The sequence below is a fragment of the Littorina saxatilis genome, linkage group LG16 (genome assembly GCF_037325665.1).
Source record: "Littorina saxatilis isolate snail1 linkage group LG16, US_GU_Lsax_2.0, whole genome shotgun sequence".
NCBI lineage: Eukaryota > Metazoa > Mollusca > Gastropoda > Littorinimorpha > Littorinidae > Littorina > Littorina saxatilis.
Window position 1 is genome coordinate 11,269,481 of NC_090260.1, and position 17,957 is coordinate 11,287,437.

Consider the following 17,957-nt stretch of genomic DNA (forward strand, 5'->3'; position numbering starts at 1 on the left):
GTCAAGTAGTATGTAAGAAATGTTAAGTCCTTTGTACTGGAAACTTGCATTCTCCCAGTAAGGTCATATATTGTACTACGTTGCAAGCCCCTGGAGCAAACTTTTGATTAGTGCTTTTGTGAACAAGAAACAATAGACAAGTGGCTCTATCCCATCTCCCCCCTTTCCCCGTCGCGATATAACCTTTGTGGTTGAAAACGACGTAAAACAACAAATAAATAAAGAAAGAAAGAGTTTTTGCAGGTGGCCTTTCATGGCAGGTATTTTTTAGTCAGGATAAAGACAAAGGGAACAACAGAATGTGTCCTTGTATGGGAGGGAGATGTCCTTTCCTTGCAGGGGCCTCACAACCATTTGGACGATCCAGGGGTTATTGGGTTAAACGGGGGGCGGGTTGTCTAAAGGGAGGATTCCACTGTATAACTATGTTGCCAATGCTGCATTGGCAATTGCTGTCTGACTCCGACTGGTGTGAGAGACTGTGCTTGAATTCCTTGCTGCATTATTTAAATGATCTGCCTTGTTACACCCCCCTGTTACCCCGCCATACTGTTGATGACAAGAAAGGCCTTATTTTGCATTGTTGATGCTTCGTAGTCAGAGCTTCATGTGCTTCGCGGTGATCTATGTTGTGTACAGCCATCTTTTTAAAAAAAATGAAAATTGTAAGTTGCGTCTGTGTCATTTTGTCGGCATTGTGTTTAATTAATACTGCTTTTAGGGCGTACTCCTCCCAGTGTCCGCTATCTTGTAAATCATCATAGGATTCGTTCAGGCTTTTTCATGGGATAAGACTATCGTTCTGCTTGGACACTTACCGAATTTCTTGATTGACAGCTACAGAGAGAACTTTCTGCTGACTTGGTTAGACCAACCCCAGTACTTCAAACTGACAGATTAATGCAGCGAGAGAGTCCCTCTCTGCGCAGAAATCAGCCAAAGTGTTGATTTGTGGTATGTGTCTGAGTGGAAGTATGCTCTTATTCCATGTCAAATCCTGTACAGATCTGTGGAGGTGTGCATGACTGTTCACACGTGAAGGAAGGACGTATCTTTAACTACAAAGTTATTTTATTTATCCGGCGGGACCTAACAGTTCCATGCAATTGCAAGAGCTTGATTTTTGCTTTATTAGAGCGGCATTCTGTGCAGAATTTTATGAATGATCTGATCTTTGGTTTTGACAACTGCCAATTTTTTGTCTCCCACCTTCGCTCTGCCATCTTTGAGTTTGTAATTGTGTTAAAAATATGCATGTAAAATGTCTCGGTGGATCTAAAAGACACGTATAAGTGGTTTGACTCCCAATCTAATCTCTGTTCTGGCCAGGATTTTACATGGGAAACGACCATCTCTCCACTTGGAAACTTCCCAACAATCAACAGCGTCACTGTTTCCTGTGCAGTGGCATTTTTTTGTAACAAAATAATGCTGCTGACTGACACCAGTATCAGTTGAGAAATTGATTTATTGAAAGATTCCCAGTTGGGCGTATACCAAAAATCAACGCCTCACTGTTTCCTGTGCAGAAGTTTTTTTTGTTTTTTTTACAAAATAATGCTGCTGACTGACACCAGTATCAGTTGAGAAATTGATTTATTGAAAGATTCCCACTTGGGCGTATACCAAAAATCAACGCCTCACTGTTTCCTGTGCAGGAGGATTTTTTTTTTTTTTTTACAAAATAATGCTGCCGACTGACACCAGTATCAGTTGAGAAATTGATCCATAGAAAGATTCCCACTGTGGTCAAAAATTACCCAGACTGTTGCTTGTTGGAATATGTCTAAGTGGATGGATTATGTGAAAGCCTGGCTAGATTGTGAGATTGTGAGCTGAATCAGAAACACGGGAGAGACTGTGTTTAAGTTTCATTAGCATAAGATAGTTGTTGTGGAAGGATTATTTTCTGATTAATGTTTTGTGGTAGACATTGCCCGTGATGTGTTTGCTATCACGAGCAATAAGCACTTGCTTGTAGAGGAATTGCGAAAACGATTCTGTCGCTTGTTTATTTGTGAATTAGACGCCCACTTTTTCAGCATATTTTTCTTCCTTATAATTATAAGGAATTTTTCCCCTGTTTGAATTGTAACTGCCAAAGTCTTTGTTTCTGACTGTAGTTTGTTTTACTCCAAATATGCCTTAAATTCATGAAGACTGATTAGTTGAGAGTTATAATGTGAATGTTCAGTTTTGATCATGAGTCTCGTGTCTTTTATAATATTTCAACAGTAGTTGAGAGGACATGTGAATGTTTAGATAATCAGTCTTTGTTTTTTGTATTTTCAACAGTGCTTGTAGGTACATTGAGCTTTGTACAGTGAAAGTTGAAAGAATGAAAGATGACAGTTACCTCCCTTGACTACAGTGTAATGTTCTCTTTTTTCAAGGGTCATGTTTTCAAAGAGTAATCTATTTCTTGTACAGTTTTTAAAAATGTACATTTCTTCTTCTTTTTTTTTGTTTACAATAAAAAGGATAAGAGAGAGAATGCAGAATTTGTGTCTTTGTTTTTACACACAGCATTGCAACACATCACAGTTTGTCTCTATTTGTATACCGGCACGGTTGGCCTAGTGGTAAGGCGTCCGCCCCGTGATCGGCAGGTCGTGGGTTCGAACCCAGGCCGGGTCATACCTAAGACTTTAAAATTGGCAATCTAGTGGCTGCTCCGCCTGGCGTCTGGCATTATGGGGTTAGTGCTAGGACTGGTTGGTCCGGTGTCAGAATAATGTGACTGGGCGAGACATGAAGCCTGTGCTGCGACTTCTGTCTTGTGTGTGGCGCACGTTATATGTCAAAGCAGCACCGCCCTGATATGGCCCTTCGTGGTCGGCTGGGCGTTAAGCAAACAAGCAAACTCTATTTGTATCAGAGATTGCGCTAGCTATTAACAAACAACAAAACACGCACTTAAGGGCAGAGATGGCATGGAAATTAAGATTTGTGTCTTTGTTTTTACACACACAGCATTGCAACACACCACGGTTTGTCTATTTGACTCAGAGATTGGGCTAGCTTAAGGCAATGAGCGGCACTAAAATGACCAAAACAAAACTTGGAAAATACATGGAGCAACTAAATTTTCTGGGTAGTTATTGAAGTGACTTATAAAAAGAAATGAAAAATTTGCGAATAGTAAAGGAAATAGATAGCTGTCGCTATGGAAACTGGCATAAACAGCGCCATATTGGATTTCTAGGAAACGGTTTTACAGCAACATTATACATCAGAAATGCTTAACACTTACACCGGTGCAATTCTGTAACACATGTTACATAGCCACTGGTGAATTAACAGAGAGAAAAATAAAGAAAAACGGTCATATAGGTTTTCGCATCCATGGGAGGTAATCGGAACCAACCAAACAGACTGAGCCAGTAGCGAGACATATGTCATGACAACCAGGTGACCTTATAGGTAAAGTAGCGCGACATATGTCTAAGGGTTAATATTTGGCACAAAGATACACAAGGCTTTTATCTACAATCATATAGAACGATATTTTGACAAAAAAACTACAGTTGAATTTATATCAATTTTTGAAATAAGGATTAATGAATATGCGGTTAAAAATTCATGAATCATTACAAAAATTATTATAAATTCAACTGTAGTCTTTTGTCAAAAAATCGCTCTATATGATTGTAGATAAAAGTCTTGTGTATCTTTGTGTCAAATATCATGCATTTCTTATGTATGATGTCGCTGTAAAACCGTTTCCTAGAAATCCAATATGGCGGCTGTTTCCATAGCAACGGCAATCTGAGGCCATTAATTTTCACAATTTTTTCATTCATTTTTATATGTCACTTCAATAACTACCCAGAAAACTAGGTTATTCCGTGTATTCTCCAAGTTTAATTTTAGTGTCACGCATCGCCTTAAAACAAACAACAACAACAACAAAACACGCACTAACAAGAGGCGAAGCCTTCAAGGCTCACGTAAGAAATCGACAAACAGTAACACAAACTCAATCACTTCGTCACACATACACACACACACACAGTAAGCGGCATAGGTGACACTGTGCAAGAAAGCGAGACACTAGATCTAGATCTGAATGGCCGATTTCGAAGAAAAAACTAGTCTCGGCCCGCTCGGCAAAATAACAATGACCGAGACTTTCAGTAATTCCTTCGCGTGACGTCTAACCCTCTTACGTCATAATGTGACGTCTTCAAATGTTGTGACATCTTCAAATGTTAAAGTTTCTACCACAGACATACATACATACATACGCATGCATGCACGCACGCACAGACAGACAAAAGTTAGCATCGCATAGGCTACACTTACGTGAGCCAAAAAGGAGGCTCTTGAAAGGAGGATTCAGTGTATTTGGTCATCTCTCAAGCCAAAGATTCATGCCACATAACTTTCTCTCTAGGTTTGTGCTGCAAGCAGTTCTTTTCCCCTTTGCTATGTGCTCCATGCACAACAATTTGAACACTCAAGCAACACCAACTAACAGACCTGTTTACCCTTACTATTTTGGAGTAATTTATTACTATTTTTGGGGGGGAAAATACTCCATTTGAGTCCAGACTACGATTTTCAAATATGCTTCAACAAAGGTTTGTGTTACTAATGTTGTTGTTTGTAACCACTGGGAATACTATTTTGGTCATACTATTTTACTATTTTTTGACTTGACGATTACTCTTGTCAAGTTTTGGGGGGTAAACAGGTCTGAACTAATCACACAGTCTGGAAATTGCATTCAATATTTAATGTCAGAAATGGCTATTTTGCAACATTTATACTTTTCAAAAAGTACAGGTGCATATATTCACATTATTAAATATAGTAGAATTGTTCCTATAACATTCACTTTGTGAAAATCATAAATACATTGTAATGTCTTATAACCCCTCAAAATGTAAATATCACAAAACTCATTCAAAGCCATGACTACTGAGTTATAATAATGTTTCATTGTAAAAATTATGAAAATGACTTTAAAAAACCCAGTAAATCTATTCAAAGAAATACTAAAAATTCAGATAAATTTTGGAAGAAAAACCTCTCCCCAAAAAGTACAGCTTCTCTTATGTTTAATTAAAAATAGCATTCATTGTAAAATGATCACACAATACAGACTTTACAAATCTCTTTGTTGAAGATACCTTATACTTTTTTTTATCCTACATACATGAGAGAGACACCACTCATTACATAACAATATGGTTCAAACCACACGTGTGTATATCATGTAAATGAGGTCATGTCAAGCAAGAAGAAGAAGAATCAAACAACATCCACAACCGTGCTTCATGACCTTGCATACCAGACATTTGTACGAATACAGCACAACAACTAATCTATAAATGACTAGTTCAACAAACATTTCCTTTCCATCAAAACAGGATAAAATCCTAGATCTAAAAAAAACATAAATCAGCAAAAATGTTCTGCCTCAGTCTTCAGCCACTCATGCATACATGTAGACGACAAGATCTTGTGTCATTGCAAGCTCAGAAAATTAATGTTGCTGTCTCAAGAACCTTTCTTTATTTGGTGTTTAACGTTGTTTTCAACCACGAAGGTTATATCGCGACGGATCTCAAGAACCCTCCAATAAGATCTTTGCAGATTACTGTACGTATAAGCACTGTCGGAATGCAAATCAACAATGTTCTCGCAATTTGATAGTGCTTATGTACTGTAATCTGCAAAGACCACACTGGAGGGTTCTGGAGCAAAGTGAACGCTACAAGTCTACACGCTGTGGTCTAATGTACTTTCCTCATCTGACCCATTGTACTAAGCACAGGCAGGTCCACCATCCCTTAGTTTTGACATGTAGCGCAGACCTGCCTACCCTTATGATTTGGGTGTAATTTACTATGATTTTTAACCCAAACTAAGCCACCACGCTTTCCACAATGGAAGTACGATTTTTAAGAAACCAAAAGTACGATTTTTCGCATTTCGTCTCGATGTATCTGTATTGTGGCCATGCGTAGGACCTTCATCGAAAGGAACAAAGCACGTCTTGTGTTCCCTTTGTCACAGTGACTTTTCGTGTGCACACGGTGGAAAATATGACTGTGCATAGCACATCGGGACACGTTGTCACAAGGATGCAGTAAAGAGAGCTCATGGAAACCAAAAGACGTTCAAATTACCGGTTTCTTTATCAAGAAGTCTGAGTCGAGTGATACAGTAACAAAACTGGAGGGAGAAATTGTCCGAGCAGAAGTGACAATGTGCGAAATGATTGCCGAATGGAATCTTAATTACCGTATTTGACGGATTACAAGCTGCGACTTTAAAAAAAAAAAATCGCATTGCGGCTTATAAAAAGATGCGGCTAAAACGTTACCTAAACTTGAATAGCATTCACCTAATGGAAGTCGCTGTGGATTTTCATTTCGCTCGATTAGCGATAACCGGTACTTTATTAGCTCTCTACTCAAGACTCGGCGCTTTTCTCTTTCTTTCACGAATCTTCGTTTGTCAACAAGTCGTCGTGACAAGATAGCGTACAGAGAAACACCGGATATATCAGGATCTCGAGCGCGCGAGATTTCGTTTTTTTGTGTGTCGCGATAGTTGGAGGAGCGAGAGCCGCCATGTTGTGTTTTCGTCTGCTCGAAATGTGCGCAAAAGTCGTAAATCATCCCAAAAAAGCTTATTCCGGGCGGGACTACATGTGTGTGTTGGTTACAAATTGTGTGTGTGATATTTTTCTTCAAACTTTTTCACTTTTCTTCTTTGTTTTACTTGTTTATTCTCGGAGCCGATTTCGCCAAATACCGTAGTTTCGTTTGCCTGGTTGTTTTGATTGATTGACATGATCTGATTATATTTTTTTCGACGACGGCTAATATACGTGGCTCGTCCCAATTTCTTTTTTAAAAGTCGGGGGGTGCGGCTTATAAAACGGTGCGACTTGTAATCCGTCAAATACGGTACACCTTCTTCCACCAGATTACTCTTTTTGGATGGGCTCATTACACCTTGTAATTTTTGGGGTAGGCAGGTCTGTCTAGAAGGTCTTCTGACTGCACAATTACTTCAAAGCATGGGCATGTGGACCATATGAGTCTGACTGTGTAGTCCAGTGCTTGATTCTGTGAAGGTTAAAGACGCGTGGTCTTCAGTGTTGCTAGACTCCAGGTACAAGTGGGTGTGACAACAGAGGACAAGGTGTCGTCGTAGCAACTTTGTTCTTATTGTGTGTGCGAAAGTGGGCCAGTCGATTACACGATTTCGCAAACCCTTTTCCACATATGGAACACTTATACGGCTTGTCTCCAGTGTGTTTTCTCATGTGCTCTGTCAAGCTGTTGGGGATGGCAAAGGCCATGGAACATTCTGTGCACTTGTACGGTTTCTCTCCTGTGTGAATGCGGATGTGTAGTTTGAGGCTGGTGGACTGAGAGAAGGCCTTGCCACAGTATTCACACTTGTATGGCCGAATTCCAGCGTGGTTGTTCACATGTTTCTTGTAGTAACCCACGTCTGAGAACGATTTCCCACAGACGTTGCATGCATACGGCTTCTCTCCTGTGCAAGCGCGGATATGAACACTCAGATTGCTGGAGCGGACAAAAGACTTACCACAGTGGGGACACAGATACGGTCTGTCGCCGCTGTGTGTGCGCATGTGGGCTTTGTACGTACTACTGAGCGTGAAGCCAGAACTGCAGATCTCGCATCTGAACGGTCTTTCGCCGGTGTGTGAACGAAGGTGTTCCTTAAGCGTGTATAAACTTCGAAGAATTTTTCCGCAGTATTGGCAGGGGAAGTCTTTGCTGGCGTTATGGCTGCGCATGTGTATTTCCAGCCGAGCCATGGAACGACAAGACACGTGGCACTGCGAGCACTCAAACGCGTTTTTGCCGGTGTGGTCTTGAATGTGTCGGTTGAGGTGGTTGACGAACAGGAAGCGCGCTCCGCAGAAGTTGCAGGAGTGTGGGTGACTCTCCTCACAACTTTTCTCACCGCCCTCAGCCCCCTGACTCTCAGGCTCCGCCCTTTCTTCCACACAGTTATCCCCCTTTGTTTTTCTACCGTTCCCACTCTTTTGTGTCACCTTTCTACTGTGCTCATTCTGCGGCGCAACCTTGCGAGGCCTTCCCCTGGTTTTGTTCGTTTTCAACGCTTTTGTGCTTTTTCTGGTTGACGACTTTGCCGTTCGACCTTTACCTCTCAAGGTTTGTCTACGCTCAGAGGAATCTTCTTGGACCTCGTTGTTCTCTGTGCTGGCATGACTCCTGGCGTGAACACTCAGCTGATTCGATGTCGTGAACGTCTCTCCACATTCCGCACAATGGGGGGCAGGCTTGCAGACGTGCCTGGTCATGTAGGAGAAGGTGGTGAAAGACTTATGACACGTCCCGCATAGGAACGGCTTGCGACTGTAATGACTGTGCATGTGCCCCACCAGGCTGGTCAGCTGGGCGAACGCCGCTCCGCACCGCTGACAACCGTAGCGACGCTCACCCGTGTGCGTCAGAGCGTGACGGTCCAGATAGTGTTTGTGAAGAAACTGCTTGCCACACTCTTTGCACAAAAAGCTGTCTCCTGACGATTTCGCTGACTGTGCAGTTTCCTTGTCCTTGTTTGGTGCAGAGCTGGCTTGTGGCAGTAGATCCGTTTCATCTGGTTTTCTGTCCAAGCTCTGTCCCAAGGATGCTGCTTTGTCGTTTAAACTAGTGTTGACTGGCGGAAGGCCTGCTCCTTTCTCTTTGCCTTCTTCACTGTTTTCTATGCATTGTAAATCATTGTCTCGGTCTCCCTGACCAGGGTCACCGTCTTCTTGCAGTCCTGGTGAGCCCTCTTCTACAGGAGTTGTCTCTCTTGGTATATGCAAGGCTTCTGCCATGGGTATACCACTGAATTCTTTCGGCGAGCTTGCTGAATTGTTTCTCAGGGTTTTGGCTGATCTGACAGCGCCTCTCCTTGGCTTAGGGTCACCCTTGTGCATAAGGGCTGTGTGTTTCTTCAGTCTGTGGAATGTGGTGAAAGAGCAGTCGCACTGGTCACACGTGTGTTTGCTCAAATTCTTTGACTGGCTATGGGTCTTCATGTGCAGGGAGAGCGTCTGCGACCTAAAAAAGCGAGCTTTGCACTGCCCGCATTGATGCGTCATGTGATCGCCATGCGTCTGCACATGCATCACCAGCTGGTCGGGGTCAAAGAATATGCGCAAGCAAACGTCACACGTGAACACATCACTGTCTTTACAACTCCCCGCTTTCTCTTTCTCCTGCGATGGTGGTTTCTCTGCTGGGGTGAGATCCTCCTCTTCCGATTTGATGCCGACTTTCTCGTCGTTCTTGTCAGGGTCTTGCGTGTGGTATTCATCGTCCGTGTCATTGTCATAATCATCAGCAGCATCGGCGATCCTGTTGTCTGATAGGTTGTTTTTCACACAGGAGGGTACTAAAGTTGAATCTGAACTGATGCTGTTGTTGGAAACAGTGGTGTGCTGGCCGAGTGGAGCGGAGGCTGCAGGGGGCGCGTGCGATGATCCATGGTGCGTGTCAACAGCAGCGCTGACTGCTCCCTGTGCCACTGGTGCCTACACACACAAACAAAGGTAGGGTAAGGCATGCTAAAGTAAGGTAAGGTAAGGTAGGGTGAGGTGAGGTACCCTAAGGAAAGGTAAGGTAAGGTGGTGTGAGATGAGGTACCGTAAGAAAAGGTAAGGTAGGGTCAGGTGAGGTACCGTAAGAAAGGTAAGGTAGGGTAAGGTGAGGTGAGGTACCGTAAGAAAAGGTAAGGTAAGGTGGTGTGAGGTACCCTAAGGTAAGGTGGGGTGGGGTGAGGTAGCCTAAGGTAAGGTAAAGTAAGGTAAGGTGAGGTAACCTTAGGTAAGGTCAGGTAAGGTGGGGTGAGGTAACCTTAGGTAAGGTCAGGTAAGGTGGGTTAACCTAAGGTAAGGTAAGGTGGGGTGAAGTGAGGTACCCAAGGTAAGGTAAGGTAAGGCATGCTAAGGTAAGGTAAGGTAAGGTAAGGTAACCTAAGGTAAGGTGAGGTTTGCTTTCTCCCTTCTCCCTGGAGAAAGTGGAGTGATGTACAGACAGGAGAGCAATGGATTTGTGTCAAAATCAGAGACGACATGACCCCTCCCCCCCCCCCCACCCCCCCCCCCCCCCCTTTGTGTTAACATCTAGCTGGTTACACTTAACAAGCACACACATCAGGGGACAAAAATGAAATAAAATGTTTGCCACTGACAAACTGCTGTTTCCCAAAGGCTGTGAGGAAAACATACAAGTTCTACCTGCTTAGAGAACTGACCTGTGTGGGTTTCAGTGTGTAGCAGTCAGGACAGAAGTGGGTGAGGGGACTGACCTGTGTCTGGTGTGTGGGTGTCAGTGTGTAGCAGTCAGGATAGAAGTGGGTGAAGGGACTGACCTGTGTCTGGTGTGTGGGTATCGGTGTGTAGTAGTCAGGACAGAAGTGGGTGAGGGGACTGACCTGTGTCTGGTGTGTGGGTGTCAGTGTGTAGCAGTCAGGACAGAAGTGGGTGAGGGGACTGACCTGTGTCTGGTGTGTGGGTGTCAGTGTGTAGCTGTCAGGACAGAAGTGGGTCAGGGGGCTGACCTGTGTCTGGTGTGTGGGTGTCAGTGTGTAGCAGTCAGGACAGAAGTGGGTGAGGGGACTGACCTGTGTCTGGTGTGTGGGTGTCAGTGTGTAGCAGTCAGGACAGAAGAGGGTGAGGAGACTGACCTGTGTCTGGTGTGAGGGTGTCAGTGTGTAGCAGTCAGGACAGAAGTGGGTGAGGAGACTGACCTGTGTCTGTTGTGTGGGTGTCAGTGTGTAGCAGTCAGGACAGAAGTGGGTGAGGAGACTGACCTGTGTCTGGTGTGTGGGTGTCAGTGTGTAGCAGTCAGGACAGAAGTGGGTGAGGAGACTGACCTGTGTCTGTTGTGTGGGTGTCAGTGTGTAGCAGTCAGGACAGAAGTGGGTGAGGAGACTGACCTGTGTCTGTTGTGTGGGTGTCAGTGTGTAGCAGTCAGGACAGAAGTGGGTGAGGAGACTGACCTGTGTCTGGTGTGTGGATGTCAGTGTGTAGCAGTCAGGACAAAAGTGGGTGAGGGGACTGACCTGTGTCTGGTGTGTGGGTGTCAGTGTGTAGCTGTCAGGACAGAAGTGGGTGAGGGGACTGACCTGTGTCTGGTGTGTGGGTGTCAGTGTGTAGCAGTCAGGACAGAAGTGGGTGAGGAGACTGACCTGTGTCAGTGTGTAGCAGTCAGGACAGAAGAGGGTGAGGAGACTGACCTGTGTCTGGTGTGTAGGTGTCAGTGTGTAGCAGACAGGACAGAAGTGGGTGAGGGGACTGACATGTGTCTGGTGTGTGGGTGTCAGTGTGTAGCAGTCAGGACAGAAGTGGGTGAGGAGACTGACCTGTGTCGGGTGTGTGGGTGTCAGTGTGTAGCAGACAGGACAGAAGTGGGTGAGGGGACTGACCTGTGTCTGGTGTGTGGGTGTCAGTGTGTAGCAGTCAGGACAGAAGTGGGTGAGGAGACTGACCTGTGTCTGTTGTGTGGGTGTCAGTGTGTAGCAGTCAGGACAGAAGTGGGTGAGGAGACTGACCTATGTTAGGTGTGTGGGTGTCAGTGTGTAGCAGACAGGACAGAAGTGGGTGAGGGGACTGACCTGTGTCTGGTGTGTGGGTGTCAGTGTGTAGCAGTCAGGACAGAAGTGGGTGAGGAGACTGACCTGTGTCTGTTGTGTGGGTGTCAGTGTGTAGCAGTCAGGACAGAAGTGGGTGAGGAGACTGACCTGTGTCTGGTGAGTGGGTGTCAGTGTGTAGCAGTCAGGACAGAAGTGGGTGAGGAGACTGACCTGTGTCTGGTGTGTAGGTGTCAGTGTGTAGCAGACAGGACAGAAGTGGGTGAGGGGACTGACCTGTGTCTGGTGTGTGGGTGTCAGTGTGTAGCAGTCAGGACAGAAGTGGGTGAGGAGACTGACCTGTGTCTGGTGTGTGGGTGTCAGTGTGTAGCAGACAGGACAGAAGTGGGTGAGGGGACTGACCTGTGTCTGGTGTGTGGGTGTCAGTGTGTAGCAGTCAGGACAGAAGTGGGTGAGGAGACTGACCTGTGTCTGGTGTGTGGGTGTCAGTGTGTAGCAGACAGGACAGAAGTGGGTGAGGAGACTGACCTGTGTCTGTTGTGTGGGTGTCAGTGTGTAGCAGTCAGGACAGAAGTGGGTGAGGAGACTGACCTGTGTCTGGTGTGTGGATGTCAGTGTGTAGCAGACAGGACAGAAGTGGGTGAGGGGACTGACCTGTGTCTGGTGTGTGGGTGTCAGTGTGTAGCATCAGGACAGAAGTGGGTGAGGAGACTGACCTGTGTCTGGTGTGTGGGTGTCAGTGTGTAGCATCAGGACAGAAGTGGGTGAGGAGACTGACCTGTGTCTGGTGTGTGGGTGTCAGTGTGTAGCAGTCAGGACAGAAGTGGGTGAGGAGACTGACCTGTGTCTGGTGTGTAGGTGTCAGTGTGTAGCAGACAGGACAGAAGTGGGTGAGGGGACTGACCTGTGTCTGGTGTGTGGGTGTCAGTGTGTAGCAGTCAGGACAGAAGTGGGTGAGGAGACTGACCTGTCTGGTGTGTGGGTGTCAGTGTGTAGCAGACAGGACAGAAGTGGGTGAGGGGACTGACCTGTGTCTGTTGTGTGTGTGTCAGTGTGTAGCAGTCAGGACAGAAGTGGGTGAGGAGACTGACCTGTGTCTGGTGTGTGGGTGTCAGTGTGTAGCAGACAGGACAGAAGTGGGTGAGGAGACTGACCTGTGTCTGTTGTGTGGGTGTCAGTGTGTAGCAGTCAGGACAGAAGTGGGTGAGGAGACTGACCTGTGTTAGGTGTGTGGGTGTCAGTGTGTAGCAGACAGGACAGAAGTGGGTGAGGGGACTGACCTGTGTCTGGTGTGTGGGTGTCAGTGTGTAGCTGTCAGGACAGAAGTGGGTCAGGGGGCTGACCTGTGTCTGGTGTGTGGGTATCGGTGTGTAGTAGTCAGGACAGAAGTGGGTGAGGAGACTGACCTGTGTCTGGTGTGAGGGTGTCAGTGTGTAGCAGTCAGGACAGAAGTGGGTGAGGAGACTGACCTGTGTCTGGTGTGTGGGTGTCAGTGTGTAGCAGACAGGACAGAAGTGGGTGAGGAGACTGACCTGTGTCTGGTGTGTGGGTGTCAGTGTGTAGCAGACAGGACAGAAGTGGGTGAGGAGACTGACCTGTGTCTGTTGTGTGGGTGTCAGTGTGTAGCAGTCAGGACAGAAGTGGGTGAGGAGACTGACCTGTGTCTGGTGTGTGGGTGTCAGTGTGTAGCAGTCAGGACAGAAGTGGGTGAGGGGATTGACCTGTCTCTGGTGTGTGGGTGTCAGTGTGTAGCATCAGGACAGAAGTGGGTGAGGAGACTGACCTGTGTCTGGTGTGTGGGTGTCAGTGTGTAGCAGTCAGGACAGAAGTGGGTGAGGAGACTGACCTGTGTCTGGTGTGTGGGTGTCAGTGTGTAGCAGTCAGGACAGAAGTGGCGGAGGGGACTGCTGCACAGTGTGCACAAAGACTGCTGGATCGGCCCGCCGCTCGTCTGTATCGGCCCGCTCTCCGTCTGCTGGTAGCTGGGGACACAATGCACGTTTTAGCTTCATCTTGCTTCAGTGAACAGTCATCACCCCCTCCCCTTCCCCATCATTTTCATCACTATAACAAGAAAGAACAAGTCGCGTAAGGCGAAAATACAATATTTAGTCAAGTAGCTGTGGAACTCACAGAATGAAAGTGAACGCAATGTAATTTTTCAGCAAGACCGTATACTCGTAGCATCGTCAGTCCACCGCTCATGGCAAAGGCAGTGAAATTGACAAGAAGAGCGGGGTAGTAGTTGCGCTAAGAAGGATAGCACGCTTTTCTGTACCTCTCTTTGTTTTAACTTTCTGAGCGTGTTTTTAATCCAAACATATCATATCTATATGTTTTTGGAATCAGGAACCGACCAGGAATAAGATGAAAGTGTTTTTAAATTGATTTCGACAATTTAATTTTGATAATAATTTTTATATATTTAATTTTCAGAGCTTGTTTTTAATCCGAATATAACATATTTATATGTTTTTGGAATCAGCAAATGATGGAGAATAAGATAAACGTAAATTTGGATCGTTTTATAAATTTTTTTTTTTTTTTACAATTTTCAGATTTTTAATGACCAAAGTCATTAATTAATTTTTAAGCCACCAAGCTGAAATGCAATACCGAACCCCGGGCTTCGTCGAAGATTACTTGACCAAAATTTCAACCAATTTGGTTGAAAAATGAGGGCGTGACAGTGCCGCCTCAACTTTCACGAAAAGCCGGATATGACGTCATCAAAGACATCAAAAAAATGAAAAAAACGTTCGGGGATTTCATACCCAGGAACTCTCATGTCAAATTTCATAAAGATCGGTCCAGTAGTTTAGTCTGAATCGCTCTACACACACACACAGACACACACACACACACACACACACACATACACCACGACCCTCGTCTCGATTCCCCCCTCTACGTTAAAATATTTAGTCAAAACTTGACTAAATATAAAAAACACAAACTGTTGTCTTATCAGGAAGCTGAAGGCAATCATCATCATCATCATCATCATCATCATCATCATCAATAATCATCATCAATAATCATCATCAATCATCATCAATCATCATCAATCATCATCAATCATCATCATCATCATCATCAATCATCCATCATCATCACCGGCCACCACCACCAAAACCATCAGCAAACCAAGAGAAACCCTAGGCTCACTGTGTAACGAGAAAGGCAGCCAGCACAGAGTTGTCAACGATGTTGTGTTGCCTGGCGATGTGCTGCCACTGCCAGGCCAGCGTCTCAGACAGGGTGACGCTCAGCGTGGTCCGGCGGTCAAGCCACACCTGACCCAGCCCCTCATAGCCCCCATCCATGGTCAGCGGACTGCTGTAAAGAGACAGATGACGGCACACACACTGCTGAAAAGATATTTATATATATATATAAACAACACAATAAAAAGTCCAAAACCAAGCCAGAATGTCGCATCTTTTTAAATCCAAATTTTCGGCCCGCGGGCCTTCTTCAAGGTGCACAGACCAAGCGTCTATAGTTACAACATATATAGTTATATATATATGACAGCATGCACACACACTGCTCTTCTTCTTCTTCACTTCTAATCTAGACGTCCACTCCTCTAGCACACACGAACGCCACCATCTTTTTAAGGACCACCTGTTGAAAAGTCTCAGACCGATGACACTTCACACACACACCACACATACCCTGGCGCCCATGCAGTTTCAGTTTGAGGCCCTGGGCTGAGGGGCTACTCCTACATGTACCACCCAATGCTGCCTAGCGCAGCAACTGGGACCGGCACAGTGGCCTAGTGGTAAGGCGTCCGCCCCGTGATTGGGAGGTCGTGGGTTCGAATCCCGGCCGGGTCATACCTAAGACTATAAAATTGGCAATCTAGTGGCTGCTCCGCCTGGCGTCTGGCATTATGGGGTTAGTGCTATGACTGGTTGGTCCGGTGTCAGAATAATGTGACTGGGTGAGATGATGAAGCCTGTGCTGCGACTTCTGTCTTGTGTGTGGCGCACGTTATATGTCAAAGCAGCACCGCCCTGATATGGCCCTTCGTGGTCGGCTGGGCATTAAGCAAACAAACAAAAAAACAAAAAACAAAAAAGCAGCAACTGGGTTCCTGGCGAAACAATACAAACAGAACAAACCATTTGGAGCAAGAGATTAATTCTACGTGAATCACTACCGATTTCTTAGGGTCGGCAGGGATGGAGACGGGGGAATCTATCATAAGCCTTTTGCCTGCTATATGGTGAATATCTGCAATAAAAACAATGACTTTTTCTTTCTTCAGTTAATTTTATTAGTGTTCAGTGTTCTGGCATGCTCTCTTTTAAAAAAATGTAAAGGTTCAAAAGGACCTCAAACATCCGTTCCAAAACTTGTCCAGAGAATATATTTGAAAATACTAAGTGTTTCTGATGTGACTATACATTAGACAGTAAATTATTCCAACTACATGTATTAACAACTCTGTTGGTAAAGAAATGTGCATTGTCACATTAGTTTTCTTTGTAAGTTTATATGGATGGCCTAGTGCGGAGGGGAGGGGGGATAGGTCTGGAGAGGGGGGAATCTAGTGCGGAGGGGAGGTGGAAACAGACAAGGAGTGGATTTTGACAGGGGGTGCTAATGGGCTCGGGCCTCAGAGCCAGGCCTCAACGATGGCCCTGAAGGCCCGGGGAGAGTCTGCCGCTCGCAGCCTCCTGGGGGATGTTATTCCAGAGGCGGACACACACACAGTAACACACACACACACAGTAACACTGTAACGTATTTATAACGCTGATGGGGTCTATGTCGACCAAAAGAGTGGGATTCCCTGTAGGTGGAGTTCCTGGAGAGGGATTCCCTGTATACAGGGAATACCACAGGATTTAGTTCCTGTAGCGCTGTCGCTGATGTCGCTGAAAGTGAAAGTCACGTGATGCTTGGCGACATCAGTACTGACAGTAGAATTAGATGTTTTTCAATCTTTTTTGATATTTCTTAGAAATTTGGGTATGGTTTGCAAGTTTTATTGAAAAACTCCACCCTGTGGGATTCCCACTGTTTTGGTCGACATAGACCCCATCAGCCACAGTAACACACACACAGTAACACACACACACACACACACACACACACAACAAACTGTTCAAGAGGTTGTGACATTCAAGCACACAGAAATAAACTTTGGTTACGAAATGAATGGAACTTCAATGACTGTGACAAAATTAATTCGCGCTTTTCATCATGATTTTCAATTTTTGCTTTTCTTTCAACTTCAAGTCACGGCTCTCCGTTTGCAAAGATTGGATTTCGATCACTTTTCTGCAACATTACCGGAGAAATGAAATTCAGGGATTTAATTGCTGAGCAAGCGCGGATGCTCCTCTCACCAGTTTCTGAGTTGACAGAGCTGTTGGTATGGGAGTTTCACTTCGGATCGAGAACAGATGACGCCATCTTGACAAAAAAACAAGGGAGGTAATGCAGAATTATAATGTCGGGGCCCCATATCGGCATCGGTGCTTTTCCGGAAATGAGCTGCGCTTTATCGGAAAGCCCAAGCCGCCCACTGTGACGGACGCTTTTTAATATTTTATCTATTAGATAAATATGCAGCTAATTTGACAGTTGGAATCGAGAGGGAGGTGATGGTGTCAGTCAATGTCACGGTCGTATCACAAGAAGAATGAAACGCGCTGCATCAGTTGTTTTCACCGAAACTAGCAAGTCCTCGACTGGACGTGACCTGAGAAAAATTTCGACCGAGACCCTGCTGAATGACTTCAGAATAAGAAATTATGAACCTAATTTGCCTGAAACAGGTTAAATTTATTTGTGAGCGCATTTTCAAATCAAGCATGACATATCTGTATATTTTTGGATTTGGGAGACAATAAATAACGAAGTGGATTCACAGCGCGCGGCGCGTTGTGCAGCGTTGCGATTTACAACGCGCGGCGCTACGAGGAGCGCTGCGATTCACGACGCGCGATGTATTCTGCCAATACATTTCCTTCACAATCGCAAAGTTTACAACAGCTACATCTATCTGATCTATTTGAGAAATAAAACTGTCAATAAAACGAAAAACAGAGCTCCATTCTCTCTCTCTCAACTGAACTTCTTCACCATATATCGCTGCGCCGATGTAAAAACGTGCCTACCTCTGCTGAACAACTTCCTCATTGCGGTCAATGCGCCTGCGCCAATCTTGGACTTACAAAATGCGACCCTTTGACCGATCGAACCATGGGTTCGGGTTAGGGTTAGGATTAGGGTTAGGTTGTTCACGACTGACCTGATTAATCTCCCCATGTTAGCGCATGCGCAATGAGAAGGATTGTTCAGGCAGAGTTTTCCGAGTTCGTGACACCGGCCTT

General features: G+C 45.3%; 1 protein-coding gene across 1 annotated transcript; it reads right to left on the bottom strand.

The window, feature by feature from the left end:
* Nucleotides 1-6,545: 6,545 nt before the first annotated feature.
* Nucleotides 6,546-17,040, bottom strand: LOC138950390 (zinc finger protein 699-like). Its single transcript, XM_070322130.1, has 4 exons — nucleotides 16,968-17,040; nucleotides 14,770-14,940; nucleotides 13,448-13,583; nucleotides 6,546-9,541 (listed from the first exon to the last, which is right to left on the bottom strand). The coding sequence occupies exons 2-4, from the start codon at nucleotides 14,925-14,927 to the stop codon at nucleotides 7,121-7,123; spliced, it is 2,715 nt and encodes a 904-aa protein (XP_070178231.1). The 5' UTR covers nucleotides 14,928-14,940; nucleotides 16,968-17,040; the 3' UTR covers nucleotides 6,546-7,120.
* Between the last annotated feature and the right edge of the window lie 917 nt (nucleotides 17,041-17,957).

Coding starts and splice junctions, on each gene's coding strand:
- LOC138950390 (XM_070322130.1), bottom strand. CDS start 14,927: ATGGATGGGGGCTATGAGGGGCTGGGTCAGGTGTGGCTTGACCGCCGG. Junction 13,584..14,769: donor GCTGCCTTTCTCGTTACACA/GTGAGCCTAGGG, acceptor TTGTGTCCCCAG/CTACCAGCAGACGGAGAGCG. Junction 9,542..13,447: donor CACCCACACACCAGACACAG/GTCAGTCTCCTC, acceptor TTGTGTGTGTAG/GCACCAGTGGCACAGGGAGC.